At 40.5% G+C, this 19,719-nt stretch overlaps 1 protein-coding gene across 1 annotated transcript in view; it reads left to right on the forward strand.

The window, feature by feature from the left end:
- Positions 1 to 19,719, forward strand: part of hdlbpb (high density lipoprotein binding protein b) — a 141,574-nt gene that overhangs the window by 60,600 nt on the left and 61,255 nt on the right. Inside the window, 7 exon segments of the mRNA XM_084312332.1 lie at positions 13,814 to 13,892; positions 14,310 to 14,449; positions 14,862 to 14,915; positions 14,917 to 14,967; positions 17,283 to 17,396; positions 17,676 to 17,762; positions 17,862 to 17,993. Coding sequence (XP_084168458.1) covers positions 13,814 to 13,892; positions 14,310 to 14,449; positions 14,862 to 14,915; positions 14,917 to 14,967; positions 17,283 to 17,396; positions 17,676 to 17,762; positions 17,862 to 17,993 — 657 coding nt within the window.

Consider the following 19,719-nt stretch of genomic DNA (forward strand, 5'->3'; position numbering starts at 1 on the left):
CATTTTTATTTCTCTTATTTTTTGGGATTATCTCCCACAAACCTGAACGTTATTGCCATAAACGGGGCCGGACTGGGGAAATAATTCATACTGGGAGATATAGCGCGAAATATATCCCCAATCGGGCCACTTTTTAAGCGGGGGGTCTGGGGGTCCCCCACCAGGAAATTTTTTGTTACAAAGACTTAATTTTCTGCATTCTGGTGAATTTTAGTGCATGTGAATCACAAACTAATGAGCCAACAATTGCTTAGTACAATGTACTGTTATGAACCTCAAATAAAACTGTTGTTGCACTTGTAATGCTACTCTCTCCACCTTCAAAAAGAAAAAAGCAAGAGCACAACATATTTTTCTATTTACTATTATAATACAGTTAACCACTCTCTCCACCTATTCAAACAGAGCAAGAGCACAATACCAGATTCACTTTACTGATGCACTACCCATCAACAGTTAAAATAGCCCTTTACACAAACATTAAATAACAGACCTTTCATTACAATACTATAATAACAGTAGCCACTGCCAGAATAGTGACACATGTATCGCGTGTGGTGAGCACACGCATGCATGCACAACGAAGACAGAAGATTGCGTTGTCTCAATCATTTTAACTATAAAATGAGCTCAAAGTATGAGCTCACTGACTGAAATTTCCAACAAAAAGCATCAATTGTCAAATAATATTGATCACATTAACTAGACTAGATGTTTTTGAGGAAATTAGAAAGGGAACAACAACTTAACCCTTGTGTCTGATCAGATTCTTATTTTTTTGATAACTTTGCAGTGATTATGTTTGTAGCCAATATATGTGGCAAAGGTGTGTAATCTTTGAATTATCTTGGAATTATTTTGACTCTTTCATAAATTGTTTATTCAACTTCAGCCCCAATCATAACCACCACATATTGTTTTTTGTAATGTTAGATTTAACAACTCCTTTCAGAAAAGTGGGAGTATTTCATTTTTAATCTGAAGTTGAATAAAATATTTATGGGAAAGAAAGTGTGAAATTATTTCAACATATAATCTTTTTATGGCGTTTTTTCAATTTAGTCCCCTAATATGGTAAGAGTATAACACTTTAGTTTTCAGATACAAGGGTTCAATTATTTATTTGTTTCTTGGCAGATTTAACATTGGGCTTTTGACAGGGGAGATGATGCATTGCATGGTAATGTTAGCTAGCTAACATCCACATGTTTATTTTTATCACTGACTAACCTGCTGGTTCCTTGACCTTGGTGCAAGAAAACATTTGATAAATGTTGCCGGATTTAGCAGCATCTCCTTTCTTTTTCTTTGTTTTATCCCTCTCTCCTCCACCCTTTATCTTTCTTCCACTGTCCATCTTGACATCAACGTTAATTGACTTTCGCTCTACTGTATCTCTCCTGAGTCCCTCACTACCTGGCTCATTGCCTGGCTGTTATTGTGCATCTGAGTGCCATCTGCCATTCCATTCGCCGCCTCCGCTGTCAATCAGTTGTATCGCCTGGTCCCGCCTCCACCAATAAAAAGCGGCAGCACGGCTCCATTGTGTGTGTGTGAGATCCATGTGAGGGAGAGAGAGTCAGATAGTTCTCCAACTCTGTCGCAGACAGTGAAATCCTGGTTGTTCCCCACCCACTAAGGTTATCTAACTATCGCGCCGCGCCGCCGCCGCCACAACTAGAAACAATGGCCTGGCAAAAAAAAAAAGATATATTATAATTTTAATAATATTATAATCATAACATATTCATACTTCCTGCTTCAGCAAAGCAAGCTGCTTTTACTGTCGCTCCGCTCCGCTGCTTTTGCCTATCGCTATTATAATGATTTATTACAGCCCTTTCAACTTTAATTACTCTGTACGTTAACTCCCAGTTCCTATGGTACTTCTCCAGAACTGTGAATTTTCTTATCTATTCAGATTTTTTACCACAGTCGAAAGGACGAGTAGCAAGATTCTCCGTGGGAGGAATAGCGAGCCGTCTTATCAGCTACACACAAAGGACTATGTCGGAAGGCAAGGATATTTATGAAAGACGAGGAAGGTTTTCCTTGTTATTTTGAGTTTTAACGAGACGGAAGACGACAGTGGTTTGGTCGTGTGAGTAATAGCACAGCTCCAGGGCAACGGAACTGCCCCGTGTAGGGGAGAGAAACGGACATCTCCGGGGCGACGGAAGCTGCCCCGTTTAGGAGAGAGCGACGGACAGCTCTCTTGTATGATATTTCATAAAGACCCCGGTTGTGAAGTGAGTGACCCACCATCACCACCACCACCACCACCACCATCACCACCACCACCATCACCACCACCACCACCATCATCACCACCATCATCATCATCACCACCACCACCACCAGCTAAGTATCTAGCTTAGCTTCAGCTTAGCCTAACCTGAAAAGACAGGAAATAAGGGAAGATGCTGGGACTCGGCTCTCCCACAGAATGTACTAACTGCTTGAAGATGAGTATGAGGATTGTAGAGCTGGAGGCTCGGGTTTCTACCCTGTACCAAATACAGCAGGATGAGCAACTCCTTGACTCTATTTTTGAAGCTACCACAAATATAGCCAACAATACCATGATTGAGACCTGGCCTATGCTAGTAGCTACAGAACAGCACCACCCAAAAGACGGTCCTTGGCACAACCAAGGAGCTAAACCAAAGCAGTGGACCACCGTCAAGGATAAAAGGAGAAATAAACGAACCAGGACCTCACCCCCGGTACCGCCAGGAAATAGTTTCAACCTACTCTCGGAAACACGCATATCAACACCCAAAGCAAAGAGACATAGAAGCGTGGCTAACAACGCTAACGAAGCAAACAGCGAGCGTAACGGAGCTCACGCTAACGACGCTAATAGCAAGAATACCGGAGCTCACGCTAACACTAGCGAAGCAAACAGCTGGCATGCTGGAGCTCACGCTAATGCTGGCGAAGCTAACAGCCGGCACATCAGAGCACACGCTAACGATGAGACGACGAGGAAAACAGAGCCACGAGAGCGTCGCAGTAGCCGATGCCGAAGGTACGAGACTAACATTAACATGACGGCTACTGAGAAGGCTAGTGGTACAGCTAGCGAGGCTATTTCACCAAGGCCACAAGACTGTGGTGAGAACCGGCAGACTCGGCCTAATCCAAAAACAAACAGCCCCAGAACTGTTGGAAAGAAAAATACTAACTTCACACAGAAAACAGACTGCATATTGATTGGAGATTCCACAACAAGGTACGTGGAAATGGCAAACACAGAAAATCGATGTCTAGAAAACACATCTGTGAAGGAGCTGACCAATACTTCCAACACTCATCGGGCCAGACATAACAAAAATTGTCATTCACTCTGGATCGTTTGACATCCTGCGAAGGAAAACGGGCACAGAGACATTGAAAGAGGATTTCACTTGCTTAATGAACACACTAGACAAATATCAGGATGTATCCATCAGTGGACCAATTGCATGCTATCGCAGAGGACAAGAAGCCTTTAGTCGACTCCTAAATTTTAATTCATGGTTAGAATCTGCCTGTCTTACACACGGACTGAATTTCATTGACAATTTTAATGTGTTCTGGAATAATCCTGAACGCTTTCAGAGTAATGGATTCTTCCCAAACCGCCTTGGTTCGAAGCTTCTAGCAGCAAACCTACGTCATGCCTTAGTGACTTCCAAGGGCATCAAACTCGTGATACAAGCACGAGCACAAGGCGTCCTGTCCCCAGACAAGGCCATCATGGCCACCAGCAACCCGCTTGATCAAATGTCCCCGAGAGCGCTAATCAAACCAGCTCATCATGCACTAGAGGAGATGGACAATCTGCTAGCACCAAAAAGTGTATTAAATGAATAGTACAAACACCATGCCATCTTTCAAAACATACCGGTAATCTTAACCAGCCAATGGCATGGTAAAAGCTATAACAGATATACACCATCAATGCGTTCACCTGCTATTAACCTCAAAGCCATCAAGGTCAAGCCAAAGCAGACCTCCTCTAAACAAGTCCAGCTAATAAAATTAGCCCTCCTAAATGTCAGATCATTGAATAATAAAACATTTTTAGTAGAGCTGGGCCGTTAACGGCGTTAACGTGCTGCGTTATCGCGAGACTAGTATCGCGCGATCATATAATTGACGCCGTTAATCTTTTTCTCAACGTTGGGTCTGTATTGTCCTTAAATACTTGCCGTAGTTCCCAGCTGTGGTACCAGGAAGTGATTGCACTACCGGAGCTGTAGTCAGAATAATGTGTTAAACTAAAGTAGTGGTCCGGTAATCATTGTTATACAGGTGAGGTTAAGAAGTCCTCAGGATATAACACAATTTGGCGTTGACGATGTCTGAATCTGCGCAATGCAAGAAAAAAGAAGTCCGTTGCAAGCTTTGTTTACATTATTAGCGTTAGCGAGTTAGCATGTTAGCTCACGTTGATACAGGCGGCACTGGGAAACATCTACAAGAGGAGGAAATCCACTTTACACACTAAAGGAAGGATCGACTGGACTATCGTGAGTGTTTACAACAGAAATGGCTTGGGTTATTGGAAATATTGGACCGTTTGATGACAATGTAGCCCCTTTCGTGACTGTGATGCACGGAGTGAATCCACAGTCACTTGCTCCTCAATAGGAAACTAACCTAGATTTACCATGAAGGACTGGTTCTGGCTGAATCGTTCGTTATACAAGAATCACAGAGACGTTTCAAAGGTGCTCACAGTTGCACGAGGGTTTCGGACAGAGATACGGGATGGTTTGAAAGCTCTGCGTTGCTAATAAACATTTTAAATAATTTTTATAAACTGCTCAAAACGGCATTATTTCCGCCGTTGGGTGATCACAGCGCATGCGCACCATCCCGTATCTCTGTCCGAAACCCTCGTGCAACTGTGAGTACCTTTGTAATTTCTCTGTGATTCTTGTATAACGAACAGTTCGGCCAGAACCAGTCCTTCATGGTAAATCTAGGTTGGTTTCCTATTGAGGAGCAAGTGACTGTGGATTCACTCAGTGCATCACAGTCACGAAAGGGGCTAATGACAATGTGGAGCAAATAAATGAAAATGGGGGACCCTGATGTAAACAAGACAAACGTCTTTCTCTGGTCTGCATCCCCTTAACAATTGTATGTATTGAGCCGTACTGTATTGTACCCATTCTGCAATCTGTTAAATAACGTTTTCATTCATTCATTCATTCATGGAACTGTTACACTGAGCTTGCACTGAATTTGTTGAGAAACCTGCTTCTGCAGCAGTCTGTGTGTGAGCAACCAGTCAGCAGCATTGTGAATTTAGAGATTCACTAAAAGACACATTGAGAGACAGGTTTGTGTGTGGATTAAGAAATGAAGGTTCACAGAAGAAACTACTGACAGAGAGTGATTTGACACTGGAGAGAGATGTCAATATCAGTGTAACAATGTTAATGGCATCAAAGGAAGGGCACAGAAAATTACGATAAATCTGGTTTTAAAAGAAACACTGAAAATTACAAAAAGAAGAGACATGTTCATGCTGTTGAACAAGGAGATAGAACAGCTAGTGACTCCTCAGATGAAGAGGAGAGGATAAATCTCCTCCTCTGGTCATTATTTGAGTAGAACACACCTATTTTTAACGCCTTCGGCAGACTTTCTTCTTTTTTTTTGAGCCATTTTAATCTAGATTAATCTAGATTAATTCCAGGATTGCAGGTAGATTAATCTAGATAAAAAAAATTAATCTATGCCCAGCTCTAATTTTTAGTAAATGATCTGATTAAAGAAAATAACTTAGATTGCATTTGCCTAGTAGAGACATGGCTAAATAATGACACAGCTACATCAATAATGATTGAGGCTTCTCCACCAGACTATAATTTTTATCAAATACCCAGAAAAAATAGAAGGGGTGGCGGAGTTGCAGCAATTTTCTCCTCAAAACTCTTGTTTAGAATCACGGAACTAGGCGAGTTCATGTCGATGGAATATCTTGCCATTGAGCTGAAAACAGAATCAATCATTATTGTCACGATTTACCGACCGCCCAGACACTCACCAATATTTATACAGGAGCTCTCTGAACTGATCTCATTATGTGTTACCGGATATGATAAGGTGATCCTAAATGGAGACTTGAACATCCATTTTAATAAGAAAACAGACTCCAAAACTATAGAGCTAGAAAATCTACTGGATAGCTTTGATCTAACACAACATATAACAAATGCAACTCACAAGCTTGGAAATACATTAGACTTAGTTATAACAACAACTGGGCTAAGCATAACAAATGTATCAATAACTGAATTACCTGTCTCCGACCATCACTGTATATTTTTTGATACTCAAAATAACCCTTACTAAAAAAAAAGAAAAAAAAATCATAGTTAAAAAGAGGCTCCTAAACGACAAGGCTGAATCAAAGTTCATTAATCTTATCAGATTACATGAACCACACAATCATGACAGCTCTCTAAATGAAATGGTAGAAAATCTCAATGATGCACTGTCATCTGTATTAGATTCTGTCGCCCCACTAAAAATGAAAAAGAAAAAAACCAGAGCCTTGCCCTGGCTGAACTATAATGCTGTCAACAAAGAAAAAAGGAAATGTCGTGCAGCAGAGCGAAAATGGAGAAAAACAAAAACCACCACATGCTGTGATATATACAAAGATGCTTTAACTGCTTATAATAAAACCATCCGCTTAGCAAGGAAAGACTACTTCTCTAAAATCATTACAGAAAATGCTGGAAACTCCAGAATCCTTTTTTCCACTATTAACCTACTACTCAACACTGCCCCTACACCTCCTCAGTCATCAACGGTTAAGTGTGAAGAACTTGCACTATTCCTTAACAACAAAATAACCTTGATCAGGGCCAGCATTACTCATGATGGAAATAAAGCTGATTGCAGCAAACCGTGCAATGTAACCATGAGAAGTTTCACATGCATCACATTAGATGTACTCTGCAAAACTATCTCAGAATGTAACTCCTCCACCTCAGACATTGACCCTATACCTACAGCTTTCTTCAAACGGGTGTTTAATAGTGTTTCAAGCCCTGTGCTAGATATCATAAACACTTCCCTTAGAACTGGTATTTTCCCAGATGCCTTCCCAGATGCAGTTGTAAAGCCATTACTAAAAAAACCTAACTTGGATAGTAATGAAATGGCAAATTATCGTCCAATATCCAACCTACCATTCATTAGCAAAGTACTTGAAAAGATAGTTTCAGTTCAAATAAATTCCTTTCTTGAAGAAAACAACATCTTAGAAGAATTTCAGTCGGGATTCAGAAAATATCATAGCACTGAAACTGCCCTCACCAAAATAATCAGTGACCTCAGGCTAAACTCTGACGAGAATAAGATCTCCATCCTTGTCCTGCTAGATCTCAGTGCAGCATTTGATACAATCGATCACGATATTCTAATCGATCGTCTTGAAAACCTTGTCGGTTTCTCAGAACATGTACTAAGCTGGTTCAAAACATACATCAGAGGGAGGAAATTCTATGTTAGACTAGGAGAGCACATGTCTGATATATACGACAACAACTATGGAGTTGCACAAGGGAGTTGCTTAGGTCCTTTACTCTTCTCCCTTTACATGTTACCGCTGGGTGATATCATCAGAGAACATAATGTAGATTTCCATAGCTATGCGGATGATACACAACTGTACATATCTGCTGAACCAAATGATACAGCGATCAGCTCCATTACAGACTGCTTACTGGCAATAAATAAATGGATGAGTAAGAACTTCCTGAAACTAAATGAGAACAAAACTGAAATTCTAATTATCGGCCCCAAAACTAAAAAAGAAACGTTAATAAAGAACCTAGGAGGACTAACCCCTTGGATCAAATCTGAGGTCACTAGTCTCGGGGTTATCATAGATTCAGAACTGAACTTCAATTCTCATATTAGCAAAGTAACGAAAACATCGTTCTTCCATCTCAGAAATATAGCAAAAGTACGACCATTTATTAATCAGAACGATGCTGAGAAGCTAATTCATGCATTCATATCTAGCCGGTTAGACTACTGTAATGCACTTTTCACAGGTCTCCCTAAGAAATCCACAGAGAGGCTTCAGCTAATCCAAAACTCCGCAGCCCGACTGCTAACTAGAACCAAAAGGAGAGAGCACATTAGTCCAGTCTTAGCTGCTTTACACTGGCTTCCTGTAACATTTAGAATTGACTTTAAGGTCCTTCTCCTTACATACAAAGCTCTAAATGGACAGGGACCTAGCTACATCACCAACACTCTAATAAATTACACGCCAGCAAGAACACTGCGATCATCAGCTGCTGGACTACTAGAGGCTCCCAGAAACAGTCAAAAGAGGATCGGTAATGCAGCCTTTATCAACTATGCCCCAAAACTGTGGAACAAACTACCCCAAAACATCAGGGAAGCCAACTCGCTAGACATCTTCAAAAGACAGCTTAAAACCTATCTCTTTGCTCAGGCATTTCAATGACTTACCTGCACTATTCTTACCCTGCCTACTTTACTATGCTAATTTTATCTTATTTTACACTGCCTATCAAATTCATGTGTCGGTTATCACACTTTTTACTTCTTACTGATGACTATTTTTAAACTGAATCATTTTAAACTATTTTTCACACTTTTTACTGTAACCTTGCTATTTACATTTTTTACTGTTGTTGTATGTCCGTTCTATTTTATAATTTTTAGACTATTTTTAAACTTAATCATTTTAAACTACTTTATTATTTGTATTACTGAATAGAGAGCCTATTAGGATGCTAGATCCTAATGTGAAACACTGTGATTTACCATACCCTGCCTATCAAATTCATGGGTCGGTTATTGCACTTTTTACTTCTTACTGAAACACTGTGATTATTTGTATTACTGAATAGAGAGCCTATTAGGATGCTAGATCCTAATGTGAAACACTGTGATTTACCATACCTTGCTATGCTCGCTCATGCCTGTATTTTTTATGTCTGTTCTATTTTATAATTTTTAGACTATTTTTAAACTGAATCATTTTAAACTATTTTTATTATTTGTGTTACTGAAAACTGTAAGTGGAGAGCCTATTGGGATGCTAGATCCTAATGTGAAACACTGTGATTTGCCATACCGTGCTACCTGTCTATCTTTTTATGCCCGCTTATGCCTATTTTTTACTGTTGTGAAGCACTTTGAACTGCAACCTCTGTATGAAAAGTGCTATACAAATAAAGTTATTATTATAATAAAAAAATATATAATTTTTTTTTTTTTTTATATAATTTTTTTTTTTATCTGTGCAGGCTAGGCCACCGGGAAAACTCCCGGTGCTCCCGATGGCCAGTCCGGGCCTGGCCATAAAACAGAACACAGTTAGTCTCTCTACCTTTCTGTGAATGTCTTGCAAAAAACGGTGTTGCAATACGATGAAAAATGGTGGAGAAATTTACATTATAAAAAAGATGGCAGAATTCAGTACTGTATCTACAAAACCTTCTGTTTAATCATCTTCCCTTTATTCATTTGCTTAGATTCTTCAGGTCTGGTCAATTTTAGCATGGTGTTATTCAGTCAAAGATAAATTTTTTTTTTTAAATATAATTGATATTCTCCTTTGGTTCATTACAATTTACTCAAGCCACTATTTCTGACACTGATCCATATGCAAATGCAAATGGACCATTTTGACACTCACTGGGCTTAAGAGATGAAATGATACATCATGTTTAAAGCCATATAATTTTAACTGTTTACTATTTAAAAAAAAAATCCCCATGATTAACATTAATAGCCCAATCTCAAGATATCTGTAACAAATTACAAATATTTCCGAATTTTAACCACTTATATTTGTGTTCGTTTGATACCAAGTCTGTTTTTATTAAAAAAATGCATATTCATATCCATATTCATCATATTTCTATAAATTTTAGACACCATATTACAGCATGTGAAAAATGGACAAAATTCCTGTGAATAAGAATCTGCCATTATAAAAAAGAAAGGTTGACTATTTCGGTCAGAAATAGCGGTCAGAAATAGCCGTTAGTAAGCGTTAGAAAGCACCGGTTAGTACTAATCTATTACTAAAAGGTATGTATTGTTTTTTTTGAATGCCTGGTGTAATTATTCTGTTTATTTATCGATATATGATGTGAAAATGAGAGATTAGAGATAAAAAAAAATAATAATTAGACTTGCGGTTTTATTGCGGTTTTATTAACATGGAAGTGGATGGGATGAAAAGCGACGCTAGGGATATGGGAGGTACCCTATATGACTAACTTTTGTGTTTCAAATCATAATCTTTTGACATTATGAAAATATATGTAAAACGAAGATATGGCCCCAATTTCATGAAATAATAATAAACACAGACACCGCTGTGCTCACACACAAAGTCAAGAAAGTAGAAAAGTAGTAGAAATCATGACCAGGAAGCCACAAGGGTTAAAAAAAATTGTAAATGTGTATTCTACGTCCTTATGGAATGAGTGACATAAAAAAAAGCAAAAGAAAAAAGCAAAAAATATATATATATATATATACTTTTTTTTTTTACTTTTTTTGGCTGGAAGAGCCGCACATTGACGGGCAAAGAGCCGCATGCGACTCGCGAGCCGCGGGTTGGCCACCCCTGGTATATGTGTACGTATGCACGCTGGTGCCACAAGCTGTAAATCAATTCTCTCATTTCCTGATCACTCGCACAGTCAAAACAGCCATATCACATATAGGGGGAAAGCTTATATCTCCGTGAAAAAAGGTCTGATTATCCTAAGACTGGTAAAATAGATTCCTTACCTGAAATCAGATGGTATCCAAATGGATTATTCCAATTCCTGATCGCCATTCCGAACTGTACTGTACTGTAAAGACATATTACACGCTGTCCTGAGGGTCCAGAATGAATCTGATCTGCTCCGGTTACATGCGTGAGAAGTAAAATGTGGATTCTGGATTTTTTTTCTCATCAATCCAAAAGGGTGCATTACCATCTGGGAGACGATAGGGGGCGCTTTTTTCACATCTGAGCGCCTGGTGGGGCAGGCTTACCAACGGTAGACTTGGTTGATGAAATATGAATTCAGATCGCTAATAAAAAATATATATATATATTCTGTGATGGGCATTCAACCCGCGGGCTGAAATCTCGTTATGGGCAATCAAAGTGTTAAACAGTCCATTTATTTAACAAGGTGCTTAAAAAGTCCTTGAAATTAAAATCAACCATTTGCATTGAAAGTTTTGTTCATCCATGATAAAATAGTTCTGAATCGAGAAATACAAATGTTTAATCTAAAGTGTAACTAATTGTCGGAAATTGGTTTTAAGCCATAATGGTTTTCTTTTCAATAAAAAACTGCTTTTAAAAGTGAATTGTATCCTTTTAAATGCCCTTTTTAAAATGGAATTTTGCAATGTCTGTGGGAACCCCGCATACAGGAGTAGGAAACTATATTATATTAACTAATTCTCAAACAGATAAGAATAGTTTGTCTTTTAAAATCTGAGTTTTACCAAATTTCCCCATCAACATTGAAAAGTCAGTTAAAAGAAATCTGAATGGGGCGGCTACGTGGTGCAGTGGGCAAGGCGCTCACCACGAATACTGGAGACGCTGGGTTCGCCTGTTCGAGCCCAGCGCTCCACATTGCTTTCAGTTTAGCTGGTCGTCCGTACTAATACACATTGGCAGTATTACGGCACGGGGACACTGCTGACGAATGAACACGGACGGACGGACGGGCGGCTGCCTCTTCACTTCCGCTCCCATGTTAACGGACGATAGTAGGCACACTGGCCGCAAGCGGGAGCGCGCCTCGCGAGCGGCTCCCGAGCGGCAAGCTATCTTTTCGCTTCAATCCTATTCGAGGCGGCGCGGGAGGCGTGCGCCACGCGCATTGTCACAGAAATACAATTGAATATCTGCATTCTTACCACAGATATAGATGTTGTTCAACCAGCTGTGTCTGTATCTGCAAATAAACGCCCAACCCCCCCTGTCTGTATGTTTGTTTATACCTATAACTATTACAATGTTGCATAATAATAATAATAATAATAATAATAATAGCAGGATATAGCAGTCATTAAGTCAATCCACCTTGTCACCTATAATGACAAACGTTTTATTTGTTTCCTGACAGCTAATTATGATTATTATTATTATGATTGAACAGCAACCAGTAGGCTTATATCAGTGTATATTTTATTAACAGATTGCAGAATGGGTATACAATACAGTACAGCTCTATCTTTTTCTCTCTCTCTTTATTCTCCCTATGCCTTTCTTTCTCTCTTTCTCTCTCATTTTCTCTCTATCTTTCAATAGATGTTGTTCAACCAGCTGTATCTTTCCCAATGCAAATAAACAATATTACTATAGTTAGTACCCCGCCCTGTCTGTCTGTTTGTTTGTCTATCTGTCATATCTGGTTGCCTGTCTGTCTGGCTGGCTGTCTGTCTGTCTGTCTGTCTGTTTGTTTGTTTGTTTGTCTATCTATCTATATCTGGTTGCCTGTCTGTCCCGACAGAGACAGAGAGAGAGGGGGGAGGGAAGAGGGGGGGGGGAGATAGAGAGAGAGGAGAGAGAGAGAGAGAGAGAGAGAGAGAGGGGGGGAGAGAGAGAGGGAGAGAGAGAGAGCTCTTGATGCTGCTGGGGCTGATCATCATTCTAAAATGACTGACTTCGCATATAGACTAGGCATTTACAGCTGTCCCAATGTAAATGTGCCTTCCTCGGTGCGCTTCCGCGCGCTCAAGTCGTAGGTCCAGTGTGCCTGACCAGGCGCGCGATCCCACGAGGGAGCCGCGCATGAAATTCATTCGTTAGCAGTGTGCCCGTGCCGTTAGGGGGTGGGAAACTGATGGGTGGGGATCGGGCGTTGTGGACAGCGACTCCTACAGGTCGGTTGGTGCGCCTGCGCAGTAGAATCAGGAAGCGATGGGGGCGGCGCCCCTCCAAAGTGCAGACCCCTGACGCTGAAAGATCGCACCGTGCAGGTGAAAAGATGCGACTGCTGTTACCTCGAGTATCGGAGGGGACTCGTGCTATGTATGACTTAGTCCACATTGCAGCCGGCTTGTGGGAGGCAAGAAACAGCGTTCGAGACAGGGGAGGGTTGAATTGGATGATACGAAATTGGGATGGGAGAAAAAATAGAAAATGGGAGAAAAAGTGGAGAAAAAATAGAAAATGGGAGAAAAAGTGGATAAAAAAAATAAAAAAATCTGAATGAAAAGAAAAAGTTAATGTCTTTCAATGTGTCTTTCTCCTTCTCTCTCACTCTCTCTCACTCTCTCTCTCTCTCTCTCTCTCTCTCTCTCTCTCTCTCTCTCTCTCTCTCTCTCTCTGTTTCTCTTTCAATTCTATTAAATTCAAGTCGGCTTTATTGACATGGGAAACATAATGTTTACATTGCCAAAGCCAGCATTAAAACAAACTTAAGCACTTATCGAAATTTAAGGCTCAGCTAAAGACTCACCTATTTTCTTTGGTGTTTTGAGGCTTAGTAAGCCATATATCCCTGGTCGTGTCGTGATTGTTTTAAATGTATTGCAGCTTCTGATATTGTGTATACTGTATTTGTAATTTTTTGTATTTCTTAGTTTTTTATATTGTTTTAATGTATTGCAGCTTCTGATTGTGTGTATTTTGTATATATATTTTTTTGTATTTCTCAGTTTTTATATTGTATTTTTAGTATTTCTCTGTGTTATATTGTGAAGCACTTTGGTACAACTTCGGTTGGTTTTAAATGTGCTATATAAATAAAGTTGACCTTGACCTTGACTTATCTCTCCCTCTCTCTAGCTGGTCAGGATGGACTACACTGAAGTCCTCATTGACCAGCGATTCCACAGACACCTCATAGGCAAGAATGGAACCAACAGTGAGACTCACACACACACACACACACACACACACACACACACACACACACACACACACACCTACACACACACACACACACACACACACACACACACACACACACACACACACACACACACACACACACACACACACATACATACATACATACATACATACATACATACATACATACATACATACATACATACATACATATACATATATACATACATACACATATATATATACACACATACATACACATATATATATACACACACACACACACACACACAGATGAAACCGCTTCTTGCACAATGAACAACGATAGTATAATATGTCTGAAAATGTAAACCAATCATCATTTCTGCGGTTTTCCCATTCATCTTTCTTCCCTCCCTCCCTCCTGCCCTCCTTCCCTCCCCCCCTCCAGTCAACAGGATCAAGGAGCAGTACAAAGTGTCGGTGCGGATCCCCCAGGACTCGGACCGGAGCGGTCTGGTCCGGATCGAGGGCGACCCTAAAGGAGTCCAGCTGGCACGCAAAGAGCTCATCGAGATGGTCCAGAGGATGGTGAGGCATCCTCATTATTGATCTATCTCTCTCTGTCTCTCTTTCTCCCTCTCGCTCTCCAGCTCTCACTCACACACGTAATCAATCAATCAAACCGCAGGGGCGTTGGCATTTTGATTGATTGATGGATTCACCTCACTCTCACGTAATCAATGAATCGATCGGTCAAGTAATTTAACAAGGATAATTCAGAGGAGCCCTGGGTGGTATTGAACAGACCATTGTGGGACATTAACCCTTTCACTACCACACTACAGACGGTTAGGGTTAACCCTTTGTTGTGTGGCAGTGAACGGGTTCACCTTCTGTATTGTCCCAGTGAAAGGGTTAACCCTTTGGTAGTGTGGTAGTGAAAGGGTTAAAGGTGATTGTTTTAATGATTTGAATGCAACATGGATGATGTGTGCTTCAGGAAAACGAGAGAACCAAAGATCTGATAGTGGAGCAGAAATACCACCGGACTGTCCATCGGCCAGAAGGGAGAGAAGATCAAGGAAGTCAGAGACAAGTTCCCCGAGGTGAAGGATCTCCTGCTTCTCCTTCTTCTACCTCCACTCCTTCTGCTCCTTCTGCTCCTCCTTCTTCTACCTTCTCCTCCTCCTCCTACCTTCTCCTCTTCCTTCTTCTACCTTCTCCTCCTCCTCCTACCTTCTCCTCCTCCTCCTCCTACCTTCTCCTCTTCCTTCTTCTACCTTTTCCTCCTCCTCCTACCTTCTCCTCCGCCTTCTTCTACCTTCTCCTCCTCCTCCTACCTTCTCCTCTTCCTTCTTCTACCTTCTCCTCCTCCTCCTACCTCCTCCTCCTCCTACCTTCTCCTCTTCCTTCTTCTACCTTTTCCTCCTCCTCCTACCTTCTCCTCCGCCTTCTTCTACCTTCTCCTCCTCCTCCTACCTTCTCCTCCTCCTTCTTCTACCTTCTACTCCTCCTTCTTCTACCTTCTGCTCCTCCTTCTTCTACCTTCTGCTCCTTCTTCTCATCACACACATAATAAACCTCTCCATTAAACAGGGACACGTCCCCAAGGACTTCAAAATTGCGAGAGTAACACCCCTGCACAAAAAGGGCAGCAAATTAGACCCAGGCAACTACCGCCCTGTTTCTATCCTTACCTCCATCTCGAAAGTCATGGAAAAAATTGTCTACGAACAGGTCGAAAAGTACCTATCGGAAAAAATCTAATCTACGAATTCCAATCTGGCTTCAGAACATCCCACTCCACTGACGCATGCCTTCTCTATTTAAACGACCACATCAAACAAGAGGTGGACGCGGGCAAATACTGCGGCATGGTCATGCTGGACCTACAAAAGGCATTCGACACCGTCAATCACACCATTCTGATTGACAAGCTAAAAGCAATTGGTTTTGATTGTTTATCAGTGAGCTGGATGCAATCCTACCTGGAGGGGAGAGAACAGATGGTGGAGGTAAACGGTACCCTATCCCCCCCCCCTCACAGTGAGCTGTGGTGTTCCACAAGGAAGCATACTAGGACCGCTACTGTTCCTAATTTATGCAAATGACATGTCGTCAGCTTGTGACTGCAACTTGTTCCTGTTTGCGGACGACTCAGCCCTGCTGGTCTCTGACAGGAACAAGTTACAGGTTGAAAAAACCCTCAGCTCAGAACTAGGCAGAATCTGCATATGGCTCGCTGATAACAAACTATCATTACACATGGGCAAAACAGAGTCCATTCTCTTCGGTTCAAATAACAAACTCAGCAAGACCGACGGCTTCTCAGTTACAGTGGGTGACAATATTGTCACAAGGAAAGATGAAATTACCTACCTGGGCTCCATCCTAGAGGCAAATCTTTCCTGTGACAAAATGGCATCCAATGTAATAAAAAAAGTCAACCAACAAACTAGATTCTTGTACCGGATCTCGTCTCTGGTAAACAAGAATACCCTGAAGACTCTGGCAGGAGCACTCATTCAAGGATACTACGACTATGCTTGCACCTCATGGTACCAAAGCACAAAATTACAAACATCTCAAAACAAACTGGTCAGATTACTGCTTGACCTTACTCCTAGAACCCCCCTCACCCCTGCCCACTTTGACAACCTAGGATGGCTTAGAGTAGACGACAGTACAGCAACTTGCAATGGGCCTGGTCTACAAGATACACTACACGACCAAGGTACCCATGTACATGTCAAAATACTTCCCAAAGGTCAGTGAATACCACGATCACAACACCAGAGGGAGCTCCACAAATCATGTTAAACCCAGATTCGGCTCAAACAAGGGACTAAACACGTTTCGCAATTATGCCACATCAATGTGGAACGCCCTACCCAAAGCTGTAAAGGAATGTGAATCACTACCCACTTTCAAAACCACAAGAACACCTACGGGAGACTGCAATTCGAAACTGGCCCCTGTAAATGTCCCAACCCAACCCCCTCAAATGTACAGTAAATTACGAAGTATGGTTTTGTCAATATTCCAATGTACAGTTTTGCTTGTACAGTTGTACAGTTTTTTCTTTCTTCTTTCTCTTTTCTTTCTTCTTTCTCGTTTCTTTCTTTCTTTCTTTTTCTTCTCATTCTTCTTTCTTTTTTCTTTTTTCTTCTCATTCTTCTTTCTTTTTTCTTCCTTTTTCTTCTCATTCTTCTTTCTTCTCATTCTTCTTTCTTATTCTTCTTCTCATTCTTAGTTTTTTTCCTCATTATTATTCTTCTCATTTTCTTCTCTTTCTTTTTCTTCTTGTTCTTCTTCATGTTCTTCTAGCTGTGGTTCCTCTTTAACAGCCACAGTAGACTGGCTTCATATTTATCATATGAATAAATAGGTTTCTTAATGTCTAACATGATGTAATCCTCAGGTCATCATCAACTTCCCCGACCCGGCCCAGAAGAGTGATGTGGTCCAGCTGCGAGGCCCCAAGAACGAGGTGGAGAAATGTGCCAAGTTCCTCCAGAAGATCATCGCCGACCTGGTACGAGTCTCAATCACACTTTTTACTATCCTTGTGAGGACCGCCCATTGACTACACTGTGTAGCCCCTAACCTTCACATCTGCCTGCCTGTCCTTAACCCTCACCCTAACCTAACCCTTAACTTAACCCCTGACCCTAAAATAGGTCCTACCTAGGGATGGGAAGATGGGAAAAATCCCTTCTCATCCATTTGTCCCTTAATCTATCTACAAGGAGAGAAATACAAGATCACACAGACACACACACACACAGATTGAATCGTTTTCTTTCCTTTGCAGATAGAGAATAGCTTCTCGCTCTCGGTTCCTATTTTCAAGCAGTTCCATAAAAACATCATCGGCAAAGGAGGCGCTAACATCAAAAAGGTGAGTGCTTTTCAATACCTTGAACACTGCGCTTGAACAATTCATATGTTGAGTATGAGGGAAACCTGTAGCCTCATATTTCTGTGTGTCTGTCCACAGATCCGTGAAGAGACCAGCACTAAGATCGACCTGCCGACAGAGAACAGTAACTCAGAGATGATCGTCATCACAGGGAAGAAGAGCAACTGTGATGCAGCCAGAGAGAGAATCCTGTCCATCCAGAGAGAACTGGTCAGTCTTCTCATAGTCTTTTTATAGTCTTCTGTCTTCTTATAGTCTTCTGTCTTCTTATAGTCTTCTGTCTTCTCATAGTATTTTTATAGTCTTCTGACTTCTTATAGTCTTCTGTCAGGCAAGCGATACCGGAGTCTTAAGGCGAGCACAGAAAGACTCAGAAGAAGCTTCTATCCCCAGGCCATCAGGCTGCTAAACGAACAATAATCGCTAAACGAACAATAATCACTATGCAACAACCATCAAATGCACACAGCACACACACCCACACGCACACACTCACTCAAACAAACAACACACTGCAGCACCCACTCTCCACACTTTAGATCACACAAACACACTTACACTTTATATTTATTGATAAAGGATTTGCACTACAACTCGTACACCTACTGTGAATTGTACCTAAATTGCACCTCGTCCCATTTCTCCATTTCTGCCTTGCACTATATAGTATTGTATATTAGTACACTGCACAGTATTGTATATTGTATGGTAACTACGTCTATTCTGCATCGAACATTGTACATATGTCTAAACTGAACACTGACCTCTTTTTTTTACTTCTAATTTTACTATGTTTTTATTTCATACTTATCTTGTCTTGCACAGTCTCTGGAGCGCAACAGTAAGAAGCATTTTGTACAAAAGTATTCTGTACTTCTGTATGACAACTATTAAAGAAACTTGAAACTTGAAACTTGAAACTTATAGTCTTCTGTCTTCTCATAGTCTTTTTATAGTATTCTGTCTTATAGTCTTCTGTCTTCTTATAGTCTTCTGTCTTCTCATAGTCTTCTGTCTTCTCATAGTCTTTTTATAGTATGCTGTCTTATAGTTTTCTGTCTTCTTATAGTCTTCTGTCTTCTCATAGTCTTTTTATAGTCTTCTGTCTTCTGTCTTATAGTCTTCTGTCTTCTCATAGTCTTTTTATAGTCTTCTGTCTTATAGTCTTCTGTCTTCTCATAGTCTTTTTATAGTCTTCTGTCTTATAGTCTTCTGTCTTATAGTCTTCTGTCTTCTGTCTTATAGTCTTCTGTCTTCTCATAGTCTTTTTATAGTCTTCTGTCTTATAGTCTTCTGTCTTATAGTCTTCTGTATTCTGTCTTATAGTCTTCTGTCTTCTTATAGTCTTCTGTCTTATAGTCTTCTGTCTTATAGTCTTCTGTATTCTGTCTCATAGTCTTTTTTATAGTCTTCTGTCTTATAGTCTTCTGTATTCTGTCTTATAGTCTTCTGTCTTCTTATAGTCTTCTGTCTTCTTATAGTCTTCTGTCTTCTTATAGTCTTCTGTCTTATAGTCTTCTGTCTTATAGTCTTCTGTCTTCTTATAGTCTTCTGTCTTCTTATAGTCTTCTGTCTTCTGTCTTATAGTCTTCTGTCTCCTTATAGTCTTCTGTCTTCTGTCTTATAGTCTTCTGTCTTATAGTCTTCTGTCTTCTTATAGTCTTCTGTCTTCTTATAGTCTTCTGTCTTATAGTCTTCTGTCTTATAGTCTTCTGTCTTCTGTCTTATAGTCTTCTGTCTCCTTATAGTCTTCTGTCTTCTGTCTTATAGTCTTCTGTCTTCTTATAGTCTTCTGTCTCCTTATAGTCTTCTGTCTTCTTATAATCTTCTGTCTTCTGTCTTATAGTCTTCTGTCTTCTTATAGTCTTCTGTCTCCTTATAGTCTTCTGTCTTCTTATAATCTTCTGTCTTCTGTCTTATAGTCTTCTGTCTTCTT

The sequence above is a fragment of the Notolepis coatsorum genome (assembly GCF_963971535.1).
Source record: "Notolepis coatsorum genome assembly, chromosome: 4".
Classification (NCBI taxonomy): Eukaryota; Metazoa; Chordata; class Actinopteri; order Aulopiformes; family Paralepididae; genus Notolepis; species Notolepis coatsorum.